The sequence below is a fragment of the Genypterus blacodes genome, unplaced genomic scaffold (assembly GCF_046128005.1).
Source record: "Genypterus blacodes isolate CSIRO-AG114 ecotype Tasmania unplaced genomic scaffold, CSIRO-AGI_Gbla_v1 ptg000225l_1, whole genome shotgun sequence".
NCBI classification, from domain to species: Eukaryota; Metazoa; Chordata; class Actinopteri; order Ophidiiformes; family Ophidiidae; genus Genypterus; species Genypterus blacodes.
Window position 1 is genome coordinate 32,426 of NW_027467023.1, and position 19,303 is coordinate 51,728.

Genomic DNA, 19,303 nt, shown 5'->3' on the forward strand with positions numbered 1-19,303 from the left:
TGGAAGACAAAGTGAGTTAGGCTCAGCAGGGACAAACATCTTGACATGTTGGCTGTGCCTGATTATAAATGCTCATTATTCAAAATTGACTCATGTTCGACCTGAAGATGCCTGTGTGTGTGTGTGTGTGTGTGTTGAGGCAGAAGATGAAGCTTTGTTTATACAAAAGGCCCTGAACTGAGGGAGCGCTTGGTCAGCGTCTGTATCCGGTCCAGTTTAGGTCCTGGGGGGTAAAAAACAGGCCCAGAATGAAAATAAGATTCTTTAACCCTAAACATCAACATGCTTAGTGAACTCAAGCGTTGAGATAAATAAGTGGAGAACAGAATCCTGAGTCGTTACGCAGCAGAAATCCCTCGCTCTGTCTCCTTTTCGATGACATTTCACCCGAGTGCGCCCCCGTCCAGAGCGCCGCCATGGGCCAACCAAACAACGCTCACTTCCTGCCCCACCTGGTGACAACATGGAGTTACTTTTTACTGTCAGTTACAAAGCTCATGATACAAATACACTGTTTTTTAAACCAAAGAAGTTGCTAACATGCTCTACCAAGTAGGTGCTGTTGCTAGTATGCTAGCTTGCTAAGTTGAATGAATGAAGTGAAGCACAGAGGGCTTTTAGAGAAAAACACTGAGGTGACCAGACACCAACGCTTTCCTGTGACTGTGATCTGTTCACGCTTTGCCCGCTGTGATGTGAAAGTGCTGCTGGTGGGGATTCATTAGAGATGAATTTAGTTGTCGGTTCGGCAGCTCTCTGCGTGAGCAAAGGCTCTGATTTCCTCCAAACGCGTCTGAGAGTAATGATTCAGCCACGCTTCACTGTGATTCTCTGCACAGTGCATGATTTTCTACAGTTCCTCTCTGAGCGAGCTTAGGTTGTTGTGTTGGCGGCGTCCAGGATTCCCGGGGGGGGGGGGGGGGGGGAGCATCCAGCTCACTTGCGATTCTAAATGAAATCCTGCGACTCCAACGCGCCGCAGCTCAAATGAAGTGTAACAATGAGCCTGGGAAAAGGACTCGGCGGGAGAAAGACGCTCTGGCTGCAACAAATGTGTCTTCATGACGTGTTTGGGCCGACAGAGGGGAGGAAGCTGCAGGTTTGCTGGAAGAGATCAAGTGACATAATTCAGAAGAAATGTTGCTAAGGAACAGCAGCCGGCGATCTCACTTTGCTGCTATCAGCCTGTAATTCAACCACGTTAATTAAATCTCTGCTCCGGGGCTTCAACACGTCAGGCTGTGTGACCGACGAGGTTGCTGGTTAGAATCCCTGCTGGTTATTGTTTAAAGCTGCCTCTGAAAGTTGGCGCTCACACTTGGTAGAGGAGATGGTAGATGAACATTAGATCTTCATTAAGGGTTTGTTTTTAAGGATGAAGCACTTTGGGCACGGCACATTGAGCTTTACATTTCTTCTTGTTCCTAAACAACCTGGACCACACTGAGTCTGTTTATCCTCCATTAACTGCTGTCTACTTGAGTCATTCTCCTTCTTTATCTGAAGCCTTTCCACCTTAAGCTCTTTATCTTTTCTACACTCCTTTTCCTTTTATCCTCTTAATTCCCCCTCAGCCGCTTTGAAGCCATCAAAGAGCTGAGGAAACTCAGCTTTTCTGATGATCCTTATTAGGAGCTGACCTTCTTCATACTCCTTCCTGTTAGCCACTGAAACTTCCATAAAACAACTCACCTCAACATAATAAACCTCTTTATTTATTATCAGCACAGATTGGGTTCATATTTTAGGATATACCTGTGGGTTTTATGGAAACAATCCTGAAAACAAAGACTCAGCATGAATGTCTTGTTTGAGAGCCTTCCATAGAGACGGTCCAGGCGTTCTCTCTCCCTCTCCGCCTGTCACCGCTGCAGGATTTGGACTCAGAGGCGAGTAAAAGTAGAAAACAGTCAGCGAGGCTCTGGACAGCAGGCAGACGGTGAGCAGATAATAGCTGCTATGAGCCTCAGGCCGAAGCTGGGGTCGATGAGCATGACGGCAAAACAAGGCCAGGAGGGAGATCTCAATGTAAGTGTCCATTGAGGGAGGCAGACAGGTGGAGAGACAGACAGCTGAGGCAGGTCATCAGAAAGGGGGGAGCTCCAGAGTTCAATGTGGCTTCATTTCAGGAAAACAAAGGGTTTGATGGTGGCACCTATAGAACACAGAGAGAGTTTGGGTCCTGGCCTCTGTGAAGCCTGAAACATGAGCAGCTTGAGTCTTTAGATATGATTTACCTTGATTACAAGACACTGCACAGGAAAAGGCCTCTCACTGTCACTAGGCAACCGCACAGTACTGTACTCTCAAACACTTAAACACCATTGCTAATGATATCAATTGAAGTCTCTAAGAATAACTTCAATCAAAACATTTCCATCTATTTAGTTGCAGCACATCAATGTTGATGTGTTTGAGCCTCACAGTCCCTCTTGTTGCCTTCTTTCAGACCTAATGGACCTCAGGCTCAGGCTCAGGCTCAGGCTCAGGCTCAGGCTCAGGCTCAGGCAGGGTCCAACATGTCTCATCTTTCAGTGATGGGGAGGTTTCTCTAACCCTAAAGACACACAGTGTACCAGGACACCAAGAGCAGAGCACAAAACCCTTAAAAGTAATCAAAAATAATTATAAAAAGATGCCTCTTTTTACCAGCGATGCTTCCTGTGTGACCAATTTCACAGGTGGTTACTCAGTAGTTGACAGGCCACCTTGTAGACGCTCTCCTCTGTGTTCCTCTGGTTCCTCTTGCTGGTGGTTCTTGTTAACCCAACACATGAATCGTGTTGATATCACACCCTCATCAACCTTGTCCCTGTCTCCTCCTGCGTGAAGCTCCCCATCCTGGCAGCAGCTGCAGCAGTGACAGCACGGCTCTGGTGAGCTGAAGTCCAGGGAGATGTCTCAGCTGTACTACCGGCGCTCTGAAAGCTCCTCCTACCGGGACCGCATCCCGCTGAGGATCGTGCGGGCCGAGTCGGAGCTGTCGCCCCTGGAGAAGGTCTACCTGGGAGCTGTGGAGAAAGGAGACTACGCCAGTGTCAAGCAGGCTCTGGAGGTGAGATGATGAATGAAGCCACTGGACTGTAGAACTTAACCCTTAATGTAATTGTAAAATGGACTGCTGTTATTGGATTTTGATAAAAAATTACTTTGAACCGCCTCTTACCTTTGTCAGGAGGCAGAGATCTACTTCAAGATCAACGTCAACTGCATCGACCCCCTCGGGCGCACGGCTCTGCTCATCGCCATCGAGAATGAGAACCTGGAGATCATCGAACTCCTGTTGAGCTTCAGCGTCTACATCGGCGATGCCCTGCTGCACGCCATCCGCAAGGAAGTGGTGGGAGCGGTGGAGCTGCTGCTGAATCACAAGAAGCCCAGTGGCGGCATGCAGGTAGGGCACACTAGTGTGTATGTGTGTTTGAGAGAGAGAGAAAGAGACACAGAGTTCAAAGTTTGACGCTTGAGGAAGAGGCACAGTTTTACCAGAGAGCTCAGATCTTTCCTTCCCAGTGATTGTTGGGCTCAGATACAGGATCAAAGGTTCTGATCACCAATTATGGGTGGAGTTGTTTCACTTTGCATCAACATTATCATGCAGTGTGTGTTGTGTTGTTGTGTGTATCTGGGTGTATCTGGATGAAATGCGGCCATAATGAGCCTCCTTTGTCCGGCACAGTATCAGGTTGTAGAGATCCAGTAGTAAGTAATGACACATTGTGTTTATGGTGCTACAGTGTAATCATAATCATGTAAATGTAGAAACACTGTTGAATGAGGTCCAACTGTTGCCGCCGACTGAGCCTCGTCCCAATCCTGCAGGTATTTGTGTTCCAAATGACAGAAACAATTCAGTGACAGCTAATATAATGCAGGTTGTCATTTTGTTGTGCGTTCCGCCTCGTGCCGTCTCCTGGAGCGTTTTAGATGTGCAAAAATAATGACATCAGCACCGTTGGCAAGAATAAAGGCTGACACTTCTAAAAACAGCAGGAGAGGAAAGAGAGAGAAAGACTAATGAGGAGAAGAAGAGGAAGCTTTAATTTGGACATTTTCTACCAATTTTGAAACAAATCATGTTTTAAATGATTGGATGACATTGATTTGTTTAAATAAGTTGACTCCTTCTAGCTGAGAACTGCTGATTCAGCACTTTAATAACTGTAATCATAAACAAACACATTCTAATGAGTGTTCAGGCTGGTGCCTCTTTGCAGTGATTACTCTCCAGCTGAGGGATGTGTGTGTTGTTTCACTCCTCACACTGCTACGCACTTACACACATACAGCTAAGCATGTATGCACACACACCTTCCTCCTCTCACTCACAGCACTCTGTGGTGACTCAAAGCAGCACAGGTGAAGCCATTTGCATCGATTAACCTTCTAAAAGTCATTTTTATCACTGTAGTTTTCGATGTATTTGGCTTTTATTTGCCACCTTCACACCCGCTGAGAACGACACAGGGATGAATCCTGGTTTGTTAAAATGCAGATCTATCTGACGAACATGGAGACGACAAACATGGACACAACTCACATGCTGTGTGCAGGGGAAGTGTCAAAATGAAAATGTGAAAGGATCCAATCCCTTTTTTTCATTATTTTCTTATTGCATTGAAAATCAAGGAATTCCGCAAAAAAAGGTAGGAAATGAACAAGATTATCAGAGAAGTCCAGAGGCACAATGAGTTCCCTTTTCGTGTCTTCACAGGGTTAAGTGAAGCACAGAGGCTGTTGGTGTTCCTGTTGTGTTACTGCTCTGTGTCATCCTGGGGGACACTGGGCCTTTAGCTCTGTTTAACACAGTGAAACCAGACAGGAGGGGGGGAAACGGAAAGAGGAAGAGAAGAGGAGCAGAGTAAGAAAAGAAGAAGAACAGGTTTGTTTATGGAATGGATGAGGGGACATGTGTGAGAGCCATAAAGCTCCCGTCCAGAGCGCTCAGCCGTGACACCTATCAGCCACATCTCCTCTTTTACCTTCATGTGAACTCGTGCTTCTTCCCACCGTCACGAACAGGCTGTGGAAATAGATCACTGGAGCGCTGCACAGCATCCAGAGAGACGCTGGCTGATCGTGTTAAGAAGCTGTCTGGAGAAGCGCAGCCTATCCTATCTGTGCCTCGCGTCTTGGCTAGGTTGTATTTATACCAAGATTCATTTGGGCATTGCTAGAATAGTCTATCTTCATCTCTTTGTGTGTTTATAATAATCTCGCAAGGCTTATTTGTTTGTGGTGGAGGACGTTGCCAGATATCAGAGCTTTAAACAGCTTCATGTATCATCCTGAGAGTACAGATACACACTTGTCAGATGCAGGAAACGCTGCAGCTTAAAGCGCAGCTCGATTAAAAGGCCCCTCAAGTCCTCTGTATCTCTGTAATTTGTCACAACAAACACCATTTTAATGTAATGGGTGCAGCGGGCCGACTCCATTTCCCCTCGGCGAGCACGCAGACGCTGGAGGCATCTTCTCGTGGCGTGATGATGGGATGACCTGCCAGCCTCTGTTTTTACGGTTATGGCAACACGAGTCGTCTGCGTGATTGCATCCAAATCATTTACCTCAGCAGAGCCGGACGGAGTTGCAATGAACAATAGAAGGTAACAAGCAATCGCCATAGCAACTGTAGACTAGACGCAGATATCAGCGGTGTGACGCAACATCGGTGGAAATGGAAATGAGCTGCTGGAATGGAGTTTTCTTCCCCATCAGAGGTCAAACAACAAGGACACGATATGGTGATGTCGTTCTTACCTGAGGCCACATGACCTTCATCTTTAAAGTCCTCAGTTCTCAGAGGTTTGCTTCACGTCAGGGATGGTTCCTCTGAGTTCTCCCCTTCTGACGGTAGAGTTCTGGTCGTCCTCCCCTTCCTGTCAGACCATGAGTGTGGAGAGAATAACAGAACCCATGCAGCGGTGGGAAGCTCATGTGTGCCGCCAGGTGGACAGGTAGGGAACGACAAAGGGATCAATCAAAGACCACCACAGCAGGAAAATGAAACCTGCTTCTTTACATCGTATTGGCATCGGTTCTCCTGTGGTTGATGATTTGTTTACAATGGTGCAGACTGCTTGTGATGCTGGAGGACGCTGAGACGTAAAAACACAGACAGCAGATCTTATTATGGATTTACTGCCTCAGGCTTTCCAAGAGGAATGAGTTTGGGTTCAGCTCCTCTCATTGTCTTTCTGTCACTCACAAGGTTTCAGCTTCTCTCACATACTGATCTCTGCTCGAGCATTCTAGGGACCTGTGCTGCATTTTGGACCACATGAAAATTGATAAATATTGAATGGCTATGGCCCAAAAAAGGCCAGCTTTGTGTTCAACCATTCCACAGTGTGAGTCGTGGAACTCTTGGGGGAAGCAGACTGGGATTTCCAACTGAGTAATTCTGTAATGCGACTTTGAACCTTTCCGGAAATTTCGAGGGCCACAGCTAGCATCCCATCACAGGCTAGTGTGCAAGTGTTAGCCTAGCCTGGTGTGTGAGTGAACCACGTGTTCCACACAGCAGGAGGTGGTAAAACAAACACACACACACACACACACACACGCTGAGAGGAGTTTGATCTCATTTCCTGCTGTGTCATTCTAAATCCATCCTCGTCCTTTCGCAGGCAACATTAGCAGTTGTGTAGGACGGAAAGCAGCGGGGCGGTTTAGAAGACGATGCCCAGAGAAAAACACGCTGCACTCTCACACCAAGCAGATGCTAATGTTGCGTTTGGGATCAATGCGGTGGATGATGGCGGACGCCTTGTTCTAAAATGAGCAAAACAAGCATTACATGGACGAGTGGGCTTCTGCTTCCTGTTTCATTTCTCCACTATTAGCGTAACACTTGGATGTAACAGCGAGCTCTCCTCCTGCTCCGCGCCTGGGCTGCGGCCAAGGCTGATTGATGTGGATGATTCTGTGTCCCTCTTCCTCCCACGTGGTGAACAGGGTATATAAGTTATTAGATCACCCTCCTCTGTGAAAGATGAAGACGCTCAGACTTGGCTCTGTGCCACGCCGGCTCTGCTGCAGTGAGGCGGCTCTGTGACTGAACTATATTATTAATTAGTGTCTACATGATCAAATGGAATGCAGTGAAAGATGAAGGACGCAGCGTTTTTGATTAACAAATGGTTTCTGTTTAATGTAGAGGAAGATTATTGATTGTATCTTTGTCCTCCTGCCAGTCCTGCTGGATGTCCTGGACAGATTTAAACGCTGCACTTATTAAGTGGAGTTCTCTGACCTGTGAGCGTGTAGAACCAGATCCCTCCTGACTGACGCTGCCTCATTCATTCTGCTCTATGAGGTCGGACCAATTTCTTCTCCAATTTGCCAAACGCTTGGCAGGCAAATCCCAGCTTTGCCTGATGGGCTGCTGCTTGATGAAGGACTCAGATCCTGATTCAGACAGACACTAAATGAAGCTGTCCTGGTCTTTGTCTTGTCTTGTCTGCTGGCCTTTGTCTGATGTCCCCAGGTTCAGCTTTTGTCTGGATTCTTCTTGCTGGACATTTTAGAGACGAGAACATTGGTGAATACAAAATAGTATAAGGGAGCCAAAGGGGGCTGATGAAAGGTAAACAAACCTGGAAGAAACCCAATCTGGTTCTCTTCCTGTTGATGCAGAACAGACAATCCCTCAAACAATTCTATGTAATTCCGTACAAAAATAGAACTAGGATCTTCTGCACCTCCATGTTTACACTTGAGTGTTTTGGTTGTTTCTCCAGAGAAGGGATTGAATCCACTGAACTCTCACGTGGCACTTCACTATCTGGTCTTTAACGCCTTCTGATGAGCGCTTTGGAACCGTAAATGTGATTGAGAAAGCTGCCGCCACATGACCTGTGACACCTTGTAGAAGAGGTGGACTGGTAATCATCAGCAGACTCTGGAGGCTTCTCTTGGTTTGAAGTATGAGCATAGAGACCACAGAAGATGGCGGTGGCTGTTCATGAAGGAAGGAAGGAATTCAAATGTCTAGCACGGGTTCGGGAGAATATATAAGATTACTCACTTAAAGTCTCATTTTCCATTCCCTCTCCTCCCATACTGTCCTTGGTCCCTATCCAGAGACTAAGTAGCCCTCATCTATCACGTCTACCCCCTCGCCTCCCCCCCTTTCTCTACCGCCATAAAATCAGATAACGGCGCTTCAATTAAGAGCGAAGAAAGCGGGCCGGCGTTTTCCCCACAGGCGGACAGGGGAGGAGCTAAAGGGCTTAACTGGACCGTCAAAGCCATCGGCGCAACAAGCACAACGATTCCCTCAGAAACGTGTAACCATGGCCGATGGCTCTTACCAGTGGCAGCCTGCAGCCTTCTGTGTGGCCTTCAGCTGATTGATTGACCGAGCAGGCGCCTTTCCTCTAGCATTTTAGCTGCCAGATGCCTTAAACGCCTCTACATTGATGTTGGAGGATAACTGCATTTGCTTTGTGCTCTGAGGTGAATAGAATTGTGTTTCTGGCTCTACGCTTAACTGAACCAATTACATCCACTGAGCTCTGAGCATGAGAGAGAGCAGAGAGTCACAGCAACAGACTGGGAGGTTTAGAAATGGACTCCATCACGTCTCACACTAAGCACACGGCACTTTGTGTTATGAGACAAAAGCCCTATCATTGTGTGACTTGGGGTCACTGACACGGCATTAAAGCTTTTATTCTTTCCTCTCCTCTCCCTCACAAGGTTCCTCCCATCTTATTGGACAAGCAGTTCTCCGACTTCACCCCTGACATCACTCCCATCATCCTGGCGGCTCAGACCAACAACTATGAAATTATCAAGCTGCTGGTGCAGAAGGGCGTGTCCATGCCTCAGCCTCACGAGGTGAGGAACCTCTGACTTTAGCATTTAGATTCTAATATTATGAAGACTAACGCAAATGCAAATACCTGATATGCTCTGCTGGGTTGTAATGTTTGTAATAAGCGATGTTAGAGCAACGTGTGCAAATCTTCATCTGTCTGTGTTCAGTGTGATCATTATGCAGTTTGATATTTGAGAGGCTAAATGAACTCGACGTGTAATACATCATAGAGAAATCAAACAATCAGCTGATATGTAAACCATTCCTTTGTGTATCTGCATCATTTGTAAACACTGTAGTCTGTAATTGCATCAATCTGAAAGTTTGGCATGAAGGTTTAAAGAATGAAAGCCGAGCCTGAGGTACTGTGAGCTGACATTGATGCATAATGATCAAGCATTGCTGGACTGGGATGCGATCTATTAATAAGCACTGTAAACCTCATTAAAATGTGTTTTTGTGTTTGATGTTGCAGGTGCGGTGTAACTGTGTGGAGTGTGTGTCCAGCTCAGACGTGGACAGCCTGCGGCACTCGCGCTCGCGCCTCAACATCTACAAAGCGCTGTCAAGCCCCTCGCTAATTGCGCTCTCCAGCGAGGACCCCTTCCTCACCGCGTTCAGGCTCAGCTGGGAGCTGCAGGAGCTCAGCAAGGTGATGCCAGAACAGGCTGACAAGTCAAACTGGATCGCTCAGTTAGTTCCCCCTGTATCAGGACAGAGAGAAACAACAGAAACATCAGCGTCAGATAAACTGTAGATTTATATGAATGCCATATAAGTTAAGACTGAGCTGTATATGTGATGCACGTTACAAAGCAACAGAGCAACAGATTATCAGTGAGATATGAGATGAAAACCAATGAATTAAGAACAAAGTCAAGTAGGAAAAAAACAACGTTGATGGTAAAAATGCAGGTTGCCACAAAAACATCACAGCTTTCTGTCAGGCTTAGAACTTATCAATCAACCCTCATACTGCTGCCAAAATGGGGGAAAATCTAGTTGTCAACCTTTTCCAATTTCCTGCTAAAAGACAAACAAACAAGCTGCTTGGTGGAGGTATACATGGAACAAACTAAACTCCTGCAGGCGTTCTCTAGAAAGACCGACTTCCTGGACGCACTCTGCCTGTTTTCTGACGCGGCGTGTCGTCTCTGTCAGGTGGAGAACGAGTTCAAGTCGGAGTACGAGGAGCTCTCCCAGCAGTGCAAACTGTTTGCCAAGGACCTGCTGGACCAGACCAGGAGCTCCAGAGAGCTGGAGATGATCCTCAACTACAGAGACGACATCAACATCCTGGAGGAGGAGAGCAACAACGAGCTGGCCAGGCTCAAACTCGCCATCAAATACCACCAGAAAGAGGTGAGCGGGCCCACAGCACTGACACACAGGTCGATTGATAAGTTCTGAGCCTAGCAGGGAAGGTTCCTGTGTGTGTGTGAATTGTTTACATCCTTCTCCTTCCTCTTTGTTTGGAAGATTGAATGTATATTGGTTTAACTGACAGCTTTCCTGAACGATCCCACGAGCTGCAGTGGGACTGAGTGCAGGTATTTGGTTCCATCATCTGTCGGGCAGTTTTAAGAGTTTCCAGTTCACCTCAGCTGCATGTGTGTGTGGAGGTGGGAGGAAGCCAGAGCGCCCAGAGGACACAGAACATGCAGACGCTGCTGCTCTATTACCGCACACCTACTCATGGTGTGAAGCCTCTGAGTACCTCCAAGGTTGATGACTTATTTAGAGCTGTAATCACTGCAGACTCGTATCCTCGCTGCAGTGTGTGAGCGGCGTTCCAGGGTTGAGCGGAGGTTGAGGGAAGCCCTGTTTTGTTTTGACAGCAATGGAATGGCGAAGAGCTTCCTCGGGCGAACGCAGCAGATAGAGGTTAAGCAGATATCACACGGAGGGATTGTTGTGTAGAGTATGAAGGCGAGAGGCGTCGCCCACAGCGGAAATGATGAAGGATCTCACACGCCGCTCCCAGGAGCAGCCTGTAATTCATTCAGCTGTCCTCCTCCTGCTGCCAGAGGAGCCAGAGCACACACACACTGCTGGAGGAGTCTTGATTTATTACTCCGGCGTTTCCTCCGTCACCCATCCATCCCGGTGTCAGACGCAGACACGCTGGTTGGACACTTCGCCTCACAAAAGGCCGTAAGGGAGCAATGAAGGCTCTTATTGGTTTGCTGATGGAGGTCGTTTCTTATTTCTGAACTGCCAACCGTCATCCCGCTCCTTTGCCTGCGTCCCCTCCGCTCGTCTCCTCGTCTTTAAGCCTCCCTCCGTCTAGTCTGCGACTCCTTTTTGACTTTGATGGAGGACGGCGTCTAATATTGAGGCTAAGGTTCAACCAGTCGCCCTTTTCAGGTGATAAATGTCCTGACACCACCCACCTCCATCTGATCATTACCTGTGTGTGTGTGTGTGTGTGTGTGTGTGTGTGTGTGTGTGTGTGTCATGTTCAGTGGGGTAACTCCACTGGATGCTCACTAATTGGCTCTCAGTGATGTCAGCCAGCCAGAGCCCAGCGTTTGAAATCGTTCCGTTTCTTCCTCCTCTAAGCTTCACTCAGCCCGTCTGCATGAGTTTGATTGTTTCAGTTCTTTTCTTAATGTTGTAATTCCAACGTTCATGTCGTAGAATCGACTAAATTCCCACATTTCCCAGTTTTCTGTTGGATCTTAAACACATCATGGGAGATTGGCGGATGTTAGAAGTTTCTAAAGTGAAGTCGCACATGCAAAGAGACACATAACACACCAATCACGTCCAAGTCTGTGTGTGTGTGTGAAGGGAATCTGTGCCATTCATTGGCTCGTGTTTACGTGTGAACTTGTGATCACAGTTTATTTTAAACTCAAACGTTTCCTTACATCATTAAACATTCCTGGCTCTCATTCTCTGGCTCCTTATGTGTGCGACATATTGTGCCACTTTTGCGCCACAATTTTATAGAATCCCACTTACACGGTAGCTTGTTGGCTCCTCCCACCTCCAAACACACACAGGTCCGATGACGTCGCCCGTCCGTCTCCATGTGATGAAGAGTGGAAGACAATCTGCTGTGTAAATTGAAACAGTGAAGCACCGGAGACAAAGTGACCTCTGCTCAGTTTAATGATCAAGCACACACTCATGTACGCCGGTGTTTAATGCAGTGTGTGTAATGACGTGTGTGCCTGTGTGTGCTCGTGTGTGTTTGTGTGTGTTTGGTTGTGCAGTGTGAGGTTTTGGATGAATGAGAGTCGCTGCTGCTGCTGGCGGCTGTGGGACAAACACTCCAGCTCTGTGAATAGAGTTCAGCTGTGAGTCATGAAGAGCACGCTATTGACCCTGACTGTACAAACTCAAGGGCCGCGCGTGTGTGTGTGTGTGTGTGTGTATGTTGTCCGTTGGTTGGTCTGTTTGGAGGTTCTGTGCAGGATCTTTGTTTGACTCCCTTTAATGCTGCAACAGAGATCTGAACCAAACTAATGAGAAACACAAACTCCAATCAGACACGTTTGGCCTTGGCGGAGGTGTGTGAGCCCCAATGTGTGGCCTTCTGAGCCTGAGTCTGAGTCTGAGTCTGAGTCTGAGTCTGAGCCTGAGCCTGAGCCTGAGCCTGAGCCTGAGCCTGAGCCTGAGCCTGAGCGGTGCTGCGGCAGGAAGCCAGATCACATAAATCTGATCAGTCCCACACACAGCCGATCAGAGCCCCCCCCCCACACACACACACACACATACACACACACACACACACACACACACTCATTTCTGTCTGTATTCATGCATGAGCTGAAGCCTCAGTGTGTGACAGTAAACAGACTGATTGTGTCTTTAATGTTGGAGCGTCTGTGGGGGGGGAGTCTGTTCACGCTTTGGTTGAACGTCGCCCCCCTGTGACTCCAGACAGACACTGCAGTCCAGACCGGCTCGTGTTCAGCCCCAGCACGAACGCATCAGACACACACACACATGTTAGACAGTTTGATGTGGAGGAGCGACTCAGCAGCATGGAGACACAAAGTAGATGTGCTTATTTACTCTTGGAGTCTTTTATTGTAAATATGTGGCAGTTTACAAGAGAGCGCGCACAGATAGCCGTTGCTGGTTTCCATGGTAACGGGGCTGCAGAGTTGGTGAACTGGCAACAGACACACCAGCCAATTCTCCACGATGGTTTGTGTCAGACCCTGGGAGTGTAGCTCACACACACACACACACACACACACACTCACACACACACACACACACACACACTTGAACATGTTTACACTCACGTTGCGGCCGGTGTGTTTGGGGGAGATAGTCCTGCTGCTTTGCCTCACTTTAAGCTCTTAATCCCAAAACAAGGCTAAACACCAAACAAAGCAGGAGAATGAAGTTTATAATCCAAATCATTTTCATTCAAGGTGAGTCAGGGACGTGTTTGTCTGCTTTTAATGGACTTTATGGGGGAATGGAATCTCTGTAAGCCTCTGTGCTCGGAATCCTGACCACCTGAGGAGGAGCGCTTGTTGCTGGTAAACAGGACTTCCTGTTATCTTTGGTCCAGGCATCTGCGGCGACTTTGCAGGTGGCAGCCGATCAGGATTGACATGTTAATGAGCTCATGCATGTGTGAGCCAGAGTGGAGGACGACACGGAGGAGAGGAGGAGATTAAACTGGCTGGTGGAACGGGCCGGGCTGTTCTGGTTCTGTCAGCCTCAGCCTGTGTCCCAGCAGCCTGGTGGTCTCCTCAGCCCCTCTGTGTTTTGGGGGGAGGTTGGCTCCAGTATGAATCCTGGCAGGCTGTCGCTCTGCCCGTCTATAAATACCCTCAGGTTGAGGACGCCGTCTCCTCAGATGGCAGTGATTGTTCTTCTGAGACATTTATGAGCCCGGAATGTCTTTGTTATTGTTGTCCCTGCCGATCACACTGATGTTGTCGCACTCTTTCCCTCCTCTTGCGTCAGTTTGTAGCTCAGCCAAACTGCCAGCAGCTGTTGGCGTCACGTTGGTACGACGAGTTCCCCGGCTGGCGGCGGCGCCACTGGGCGGGGAAGTTCCTGACCTGCATCTTCATCGGCCTGCTCTACCCCATCTTCGCCCTCTGCTACCTCATCGCCCCCAAGAGCCGCTACGGCCTCTTCATCCGCAAGCCCTTCATCAAGTTCATCTGCCACACCGCCTCCTACCTGACCTTCCTCTTCCTGCTGCTGCTCGCCTCGCAGCACATCGTCACCACCGAGCCCGACAGGCAGGGCCCGGCGCCGACCACCGTGGAGTGGATGATCCTGCCCTGGGTGCTGGGTGAGGAGACGCTGACTGATCCTGATCCAGTTTAGTAGCAGAAGAAGGTTGAGAGCCTTCATTTGTCTCCTGTGGCTCAGATTTCAGATTCAGTCTCTCTGTGTGTTTGTAGGATTCATCTGGGCAGAGATCAAGCAGATGTGGGACGGTGGTTTCCAGGACTACATCCACGACTGGTGGAACCTGATGGACTTTGTCATGAACTCTCTGTACCTGGCCACCATCTCGCTCAAGATTGTAGCCTACACCAAGGTAAAGCTTCCTCTCTGAGCCGCCTCTCTGTGTCCTGGTCCTCTCATCTTCACCTGCTCTTCGGTCTTCTGTCTCTTCCAGTACAGCGGCTGCAAACCCAGGAACCAGTGGGAGATGTGGCACCCGACGCTGGTGGCAGAGGCGGTGTTTGCCATCGCCAACATCTTCAGCTCCCTGCGGCTCATCTCGCTCTTCACGGCCAACTCCCACCTGGGGCCGCTGCAGATCTCCCTCGGGAGAATGCTGCTGGACATCCTCAAGTTCCTCTTCATCTACTGTCTGGTAAAGACACACATGAGGCAACAAGTCCACAATCAGAACCCTGAAGCTCACCAAACCTTCATGCATGTCAGAATCCATAACCTGTAGCATAATCTCTCTGATCTGTTCTATAAGATGAGCAAACATCAACTGTGGCTTGTTAAATTCTCCTTTTTCACACACACATCAAAAGTCATATTAAAAATCCTTTAGTCCTAGTGAACACACACTCAAACACACTCCTCTCTCTGCTCCTACAGGTCTTACTGGCCTTTGCTAACGGGCTGAACCAGCTGTACTTTTACTACGAGACCAAAGCAGCGGACGAGAAGGGCAAATGTAAAGGCATCCGCTGTGTGGAGCAGAACAACGCCTTCTCCACGTGAGTCCACTTCAGACTCAGGCTGTGTGTTTATGTTTACACTCTGTGGCTCATCAGAGGCAGGATTTTGACATAAATTGAGAAAATCACCGCTGACATGATGTCAAACCTTTACGTTGGACCTATGATGTCGTCTCTTCCCTCTGCAGGTTGTTTGAGACCCTCCAGTCTCTCTTCTGGTCCATCTTCGGTCTGATCAGCTTGTATGTGACCAACGTGGACGCTGACCACCAGTTCACAGAGTTCGTGGGCGCCACAATGTTCGGCACCTATAACATCATCTCTCTGGTTGTGCTCCTCAACATGCTCATCGCCATGATGAACAACTCCTACCAGCACATCGCCGTGAGCACAACACCCTCACAGTACAGTACATACATGTTTGAGAGAATGTTTGGATCGGTTGTGGTTTTCAAATTCTACTCGCATGGTTTCAGGATCACGCAGACATCGAGTGGAAGTTTGCCAGAACAAAGCTGTGGATGAGTTACTTTGAAGAAGGAGGAACTCTGCCGTCTCCCTTCAACATCGTCCCCAGCCCCAAATCCTCCCTGTACCTCATCTGCTGGATCAAGAGACAAGTGTGCAAGAGGACACAATCCAAGAGACCGAAGACCTTCGGGACACTCGGAGTGAGTAAAGCTTTTATATCTTCACATCAGTCAATCAAACAGAACCTACAAAGCTGAGCTCAGACTCACACACAGCCACGTAAATCAAGGCGACGTTTAAGTGTTTTGTTTTTCTCTTGTCTCCTCGTATTTCTCACACTCCTCTTCTCTGGCGCCCGATGCCAAATCAGAGACGAGCAGCAGAGAACCTGAGGTTAAACCATCAGTATCAGGTAAATGCTCCCTCGCTCCCTCTCCTCAGGCTGAAAATGAGGACACTTGTGCGCCTTTGTGTGTGTGTGCGCCTGTGTGTGTGTGTGTGTGTGTGTGTGTGTGTGTGTGTGTGTGTGTGTGTGTGTGTGAGTGAGAGTGGCTTTCTATGCACTTTCAATTTCACCCTGTCAAGAGAAACCATTTGTAATTTTTTCATACAAAAGACCCGACAGTTCCACTCAGTGGGACGTTCATCAGCGCTCTGTGTTGAAGAGGATCTCCGGTTTGTCCCCAGCTGCAGGGGGCGCTGCAGCGTCACCCCGTCCATTCAGCCTGAAATATACTGTGTGTTCTTTTGTGTGGGTCCTTTGTCTGGATGAAAGGTTGACTGACAGATTTCCGCCTCTCAGTGATTCTAAGCCGGCTTCCTCTCCGTTGTGTGTTTGTTGGTTTGTTGCTGCAGGAGGTGCTGAGGAACCTGGTGAAGAGATATGTGGCTGCCATGATCAGAGACGCCAAGACAGAGGAGGGCCTGACGGAAGAGAACTTCAAGGTGGGGGTTCATTCTGACACATCCAGAACATGTAATGTGCTGTCAGGAAGGAAGGAAGGAAGGAAGAGGTCAGGAAGGAGGAGGTCAGGAAGGAAGAGGTCAGGAAGGAAGGAAGGAAGTAAGGAAGGAAGGAAGGAAGAGGTCAGGAAGGAAGCTATGAAAGAAACTATGATATCTCAGTTCTCTCTTTTCTCAGTTCTTTCTTGGGTTGATGCAACTGCTTTGTTCTATTTCATACCAGCTCATCAATGTGAATCTATAAAGCTCATCGCCCTCACTGTACACACACACACACACACACACACACACACACACACACACACACGGTCATGAGCAGAGGTGTAATCAAACGCAATAAGTGATGATCCAGGTGTGGGTGTTAAGTAAATGTCAGGAAGACGATGAGCCCTGACCTCTACTCATAATAACTTCTAATGCAAATGTCAGACGTTGAGCTTCAGGTGAGCTGCAGTAAGGCAACGTTTAGCTTCATCCAGCTCTGAGTTCATCTCCACAGCCTCAGTCACTGTTTGCTTTCCTCTCTCAGGAGCTGAAGCAGGACATCTCCAGCTTCCGTTACGAGGTGATGGGCATGATGAAGACGGGGAAGTCCAGCATACAGGCGACGAAGGCCAGCGGGAGCTCGGTGGACTCCAGCCTCGCCTACCCCAACTCCTCACTGAAGGTTTCCTCCTGCGCCTCCACCAGCCAGGCCAAAACAAGCAAACTCAAGCAGTTCATCATCACCACGTCCATCCTGAAGCAGGGCGGAGCCACAGCTTCACCCAGGCCGCCTGAAGCTCCCAACGGGCTGCCCAACGGACTGGTGCCTCTGGCCTGTGATGACAGCTCCAGCGACAAGGCGGGCCAGAGGAGAACCTTCCCCAAAGACATCACTGACTTTGGCTTGTTCCAGAAACGCCACCGCGGCAGCACTGGAGCCCCGGCAGGCAAGGGGGACATCTTCAGGAACATGTACTCTTTGTCTGAGGAAGCAGGGGAGTGTGGGGCCTCAGACGCAGAGAATGACAGAGAGGATGTGGTAAGAGCTGAGGAAGAGAAGGGACTGTTAGAAGGAGGGAAGGAGGACGAAGAAGAAGAAGAAGCCGGAGAGACGGCCACGGTTGCTGTGAATCAGGACTTTGAAGACATAAGAGTAAAGGAAGCAGAGGACAAAGAGAGCACAGAGCCCTGCTGTGACTCAGCTGGATGCTCCTCACTGTCACCCACAGAGTAAACCAGAGGTGGGATGATGGTGGAATATGAGTATGAGCTGAGGAAGAACAGACTGAAAGGAGCCCTGAACCAGGACGGCACTGCCATGGAGCTCTACAGAGGAAGACTTTGAAGAAATAAAGTCGGCTAGAAACCAGCCAGAGGGCAGAAGACAGTTTCAGAGGTTTCAGGGTGATGCTGGGAAATGTAATGGAAGGAAAACTAAATACAGTCTGTACCGCATCTTCTTTTCATAGGTGATCAGGGTGCAAAGCTGTGAATATTCAGAAAAGGGACTTCCTGATTGAATTTTCACATTTATAGATATTTAAGGTTACAGTTGTGTTGAACCTGAAGTTTCTGGCCTCATTCGCACAAAAACAAGAGAGAAGTAAAGCATTTCAGCGTCACATGATGCTGACTGACCAATCACAGGAACTTCCCCTAGCTCACCTATGAAAAGAAAATTGCCACAGTCCAAAACAAAATGATTTCTCCCTTGTTTGTGCAAAGTTGTGCTCAGCACCTCTGCGCTCGTTGCTGCCCCTGGTGGTCAGAATATATATTGGAAATCCTGCGTGCGTCCTCCGAGGGCTGGCCCCTGAGTACGCCTTCAAGTAACCGCCGTCTCAAAAACACAAGCCCCAAGCCCACAGCGTCTGTTGGTGCAAAGTGCAGCCACTCTGCTAACTTCTGTGACGTCTTCTCTCTGATTTAGTGTCCAGTGGACTTGATTGTACCCAATATAGATGTGAGATGAGTAGTTTAGGCTTTAACCGAGGTGAAGTGACGCAGTATGTATCTAGGTGGTAGATGAAGTTACTTTGTCCACAGAAAAGAGTATTTAAAGTGGTGACTCTGAGCTGGAGTGCCGATCTACAGAAGCATGTGAAGCTGAAGCAGTCCGACCTGCTCACCTCAGTGTAGTTGCAGTGTGAGGAGTAATGAGTGTTTCTCTCATGTGGTTACAGAATGTGAGTCATGCATCAGGGCTGCACTAATGTCTGGACAGTTAAAGGGCCGGGATGGGATGAGAAGAACAAAGCCGTAATATTACAAAGATAAAAGATGTGAAATAGCAAGAGAAAGGCTGAAGTCATAACATTACACACAGAAAAGCTGTAATGTTCCTCACACTTCCTGTATGACATCATCTATAATCACATTTATGTGCCATCACTTCAGTGTCTTCATCATCATCATCATCATCACAAGCTGCCGATGTCCTAGAGGAGAAAATATGAATTTATTAGTAAAACTAAAGTATAAATGTCACAGATCATAAATCTTAAACCCTTTTTCTTATAATATTACAACTTCATCTCAACATCAAACAGAATTGTATATTTGGGAGATATTACAGCTTTTCTCTTCAAATGTTATGACTCCATTCATATTATAACGTTATATTTGTGATTTTGATTGATTCTTTCCCCTTCAACATCATCATTAGTAACTTTATAATCCTTTGACATTAAACATCTTGACTTTATCCTCTGGCTTTGTTTTCTTAGGTCCGGCCCTGTAACTGCTCTGTAGTTGAAAGACAATCAATGTTGGAGTAAGAGCGGAGATTCTGAATCCTACCTGTCGTCTTTTGTTTGTCAACCTTTTTCCAGTGATTTGATCTTTGTGGAGACTCAGGGAGGCCTTAGGTTCGACGCCCGCCGTCAGACTGAAGGGTTTTAATTGCCGTTATATTAGCAGTAGAGATGTA

The 19,303-nt window shown here is 48.0% G+C and overlaps 1 protein-coding gene across 1 annotated transcript; it reads left to right on the forward strand.

Moving 5' to 3' along the window:
- Nucleotides 1-2,896: 2,896 nt before the first annotated feature.
- Nucleotides 2,897-17,608, forward strand: LOC143016332 (short transient receptor potential channel 4-like). The gene is made up of 14 exons (XM_076170607.1): nt 2,897-3,055; nt 3,176-3,394; nt 8,704-8,844; nt 9,300-9,476; nt 9,986-10,186; nt 13,763-14,099; nt 14,212-14,351; nt 14,433-14,633; nt 14,873-14,994; nt 15,144-15,339; nt 15,432-15,626; nt 15,797-15,838; nt 16,282-16,371; nt 16,919-17,608. The coding sequence occupies exons 1-14, from the start codon at nt 2,897-2,899 to the stop codon at nt 17,606-17,608; spliced, it is 2,910 nt and encodes a 969-aa protein (XP_076026722.1).
- Nucleotides 17,609-19,303: the final 1,695 nt, after the last annotated feature.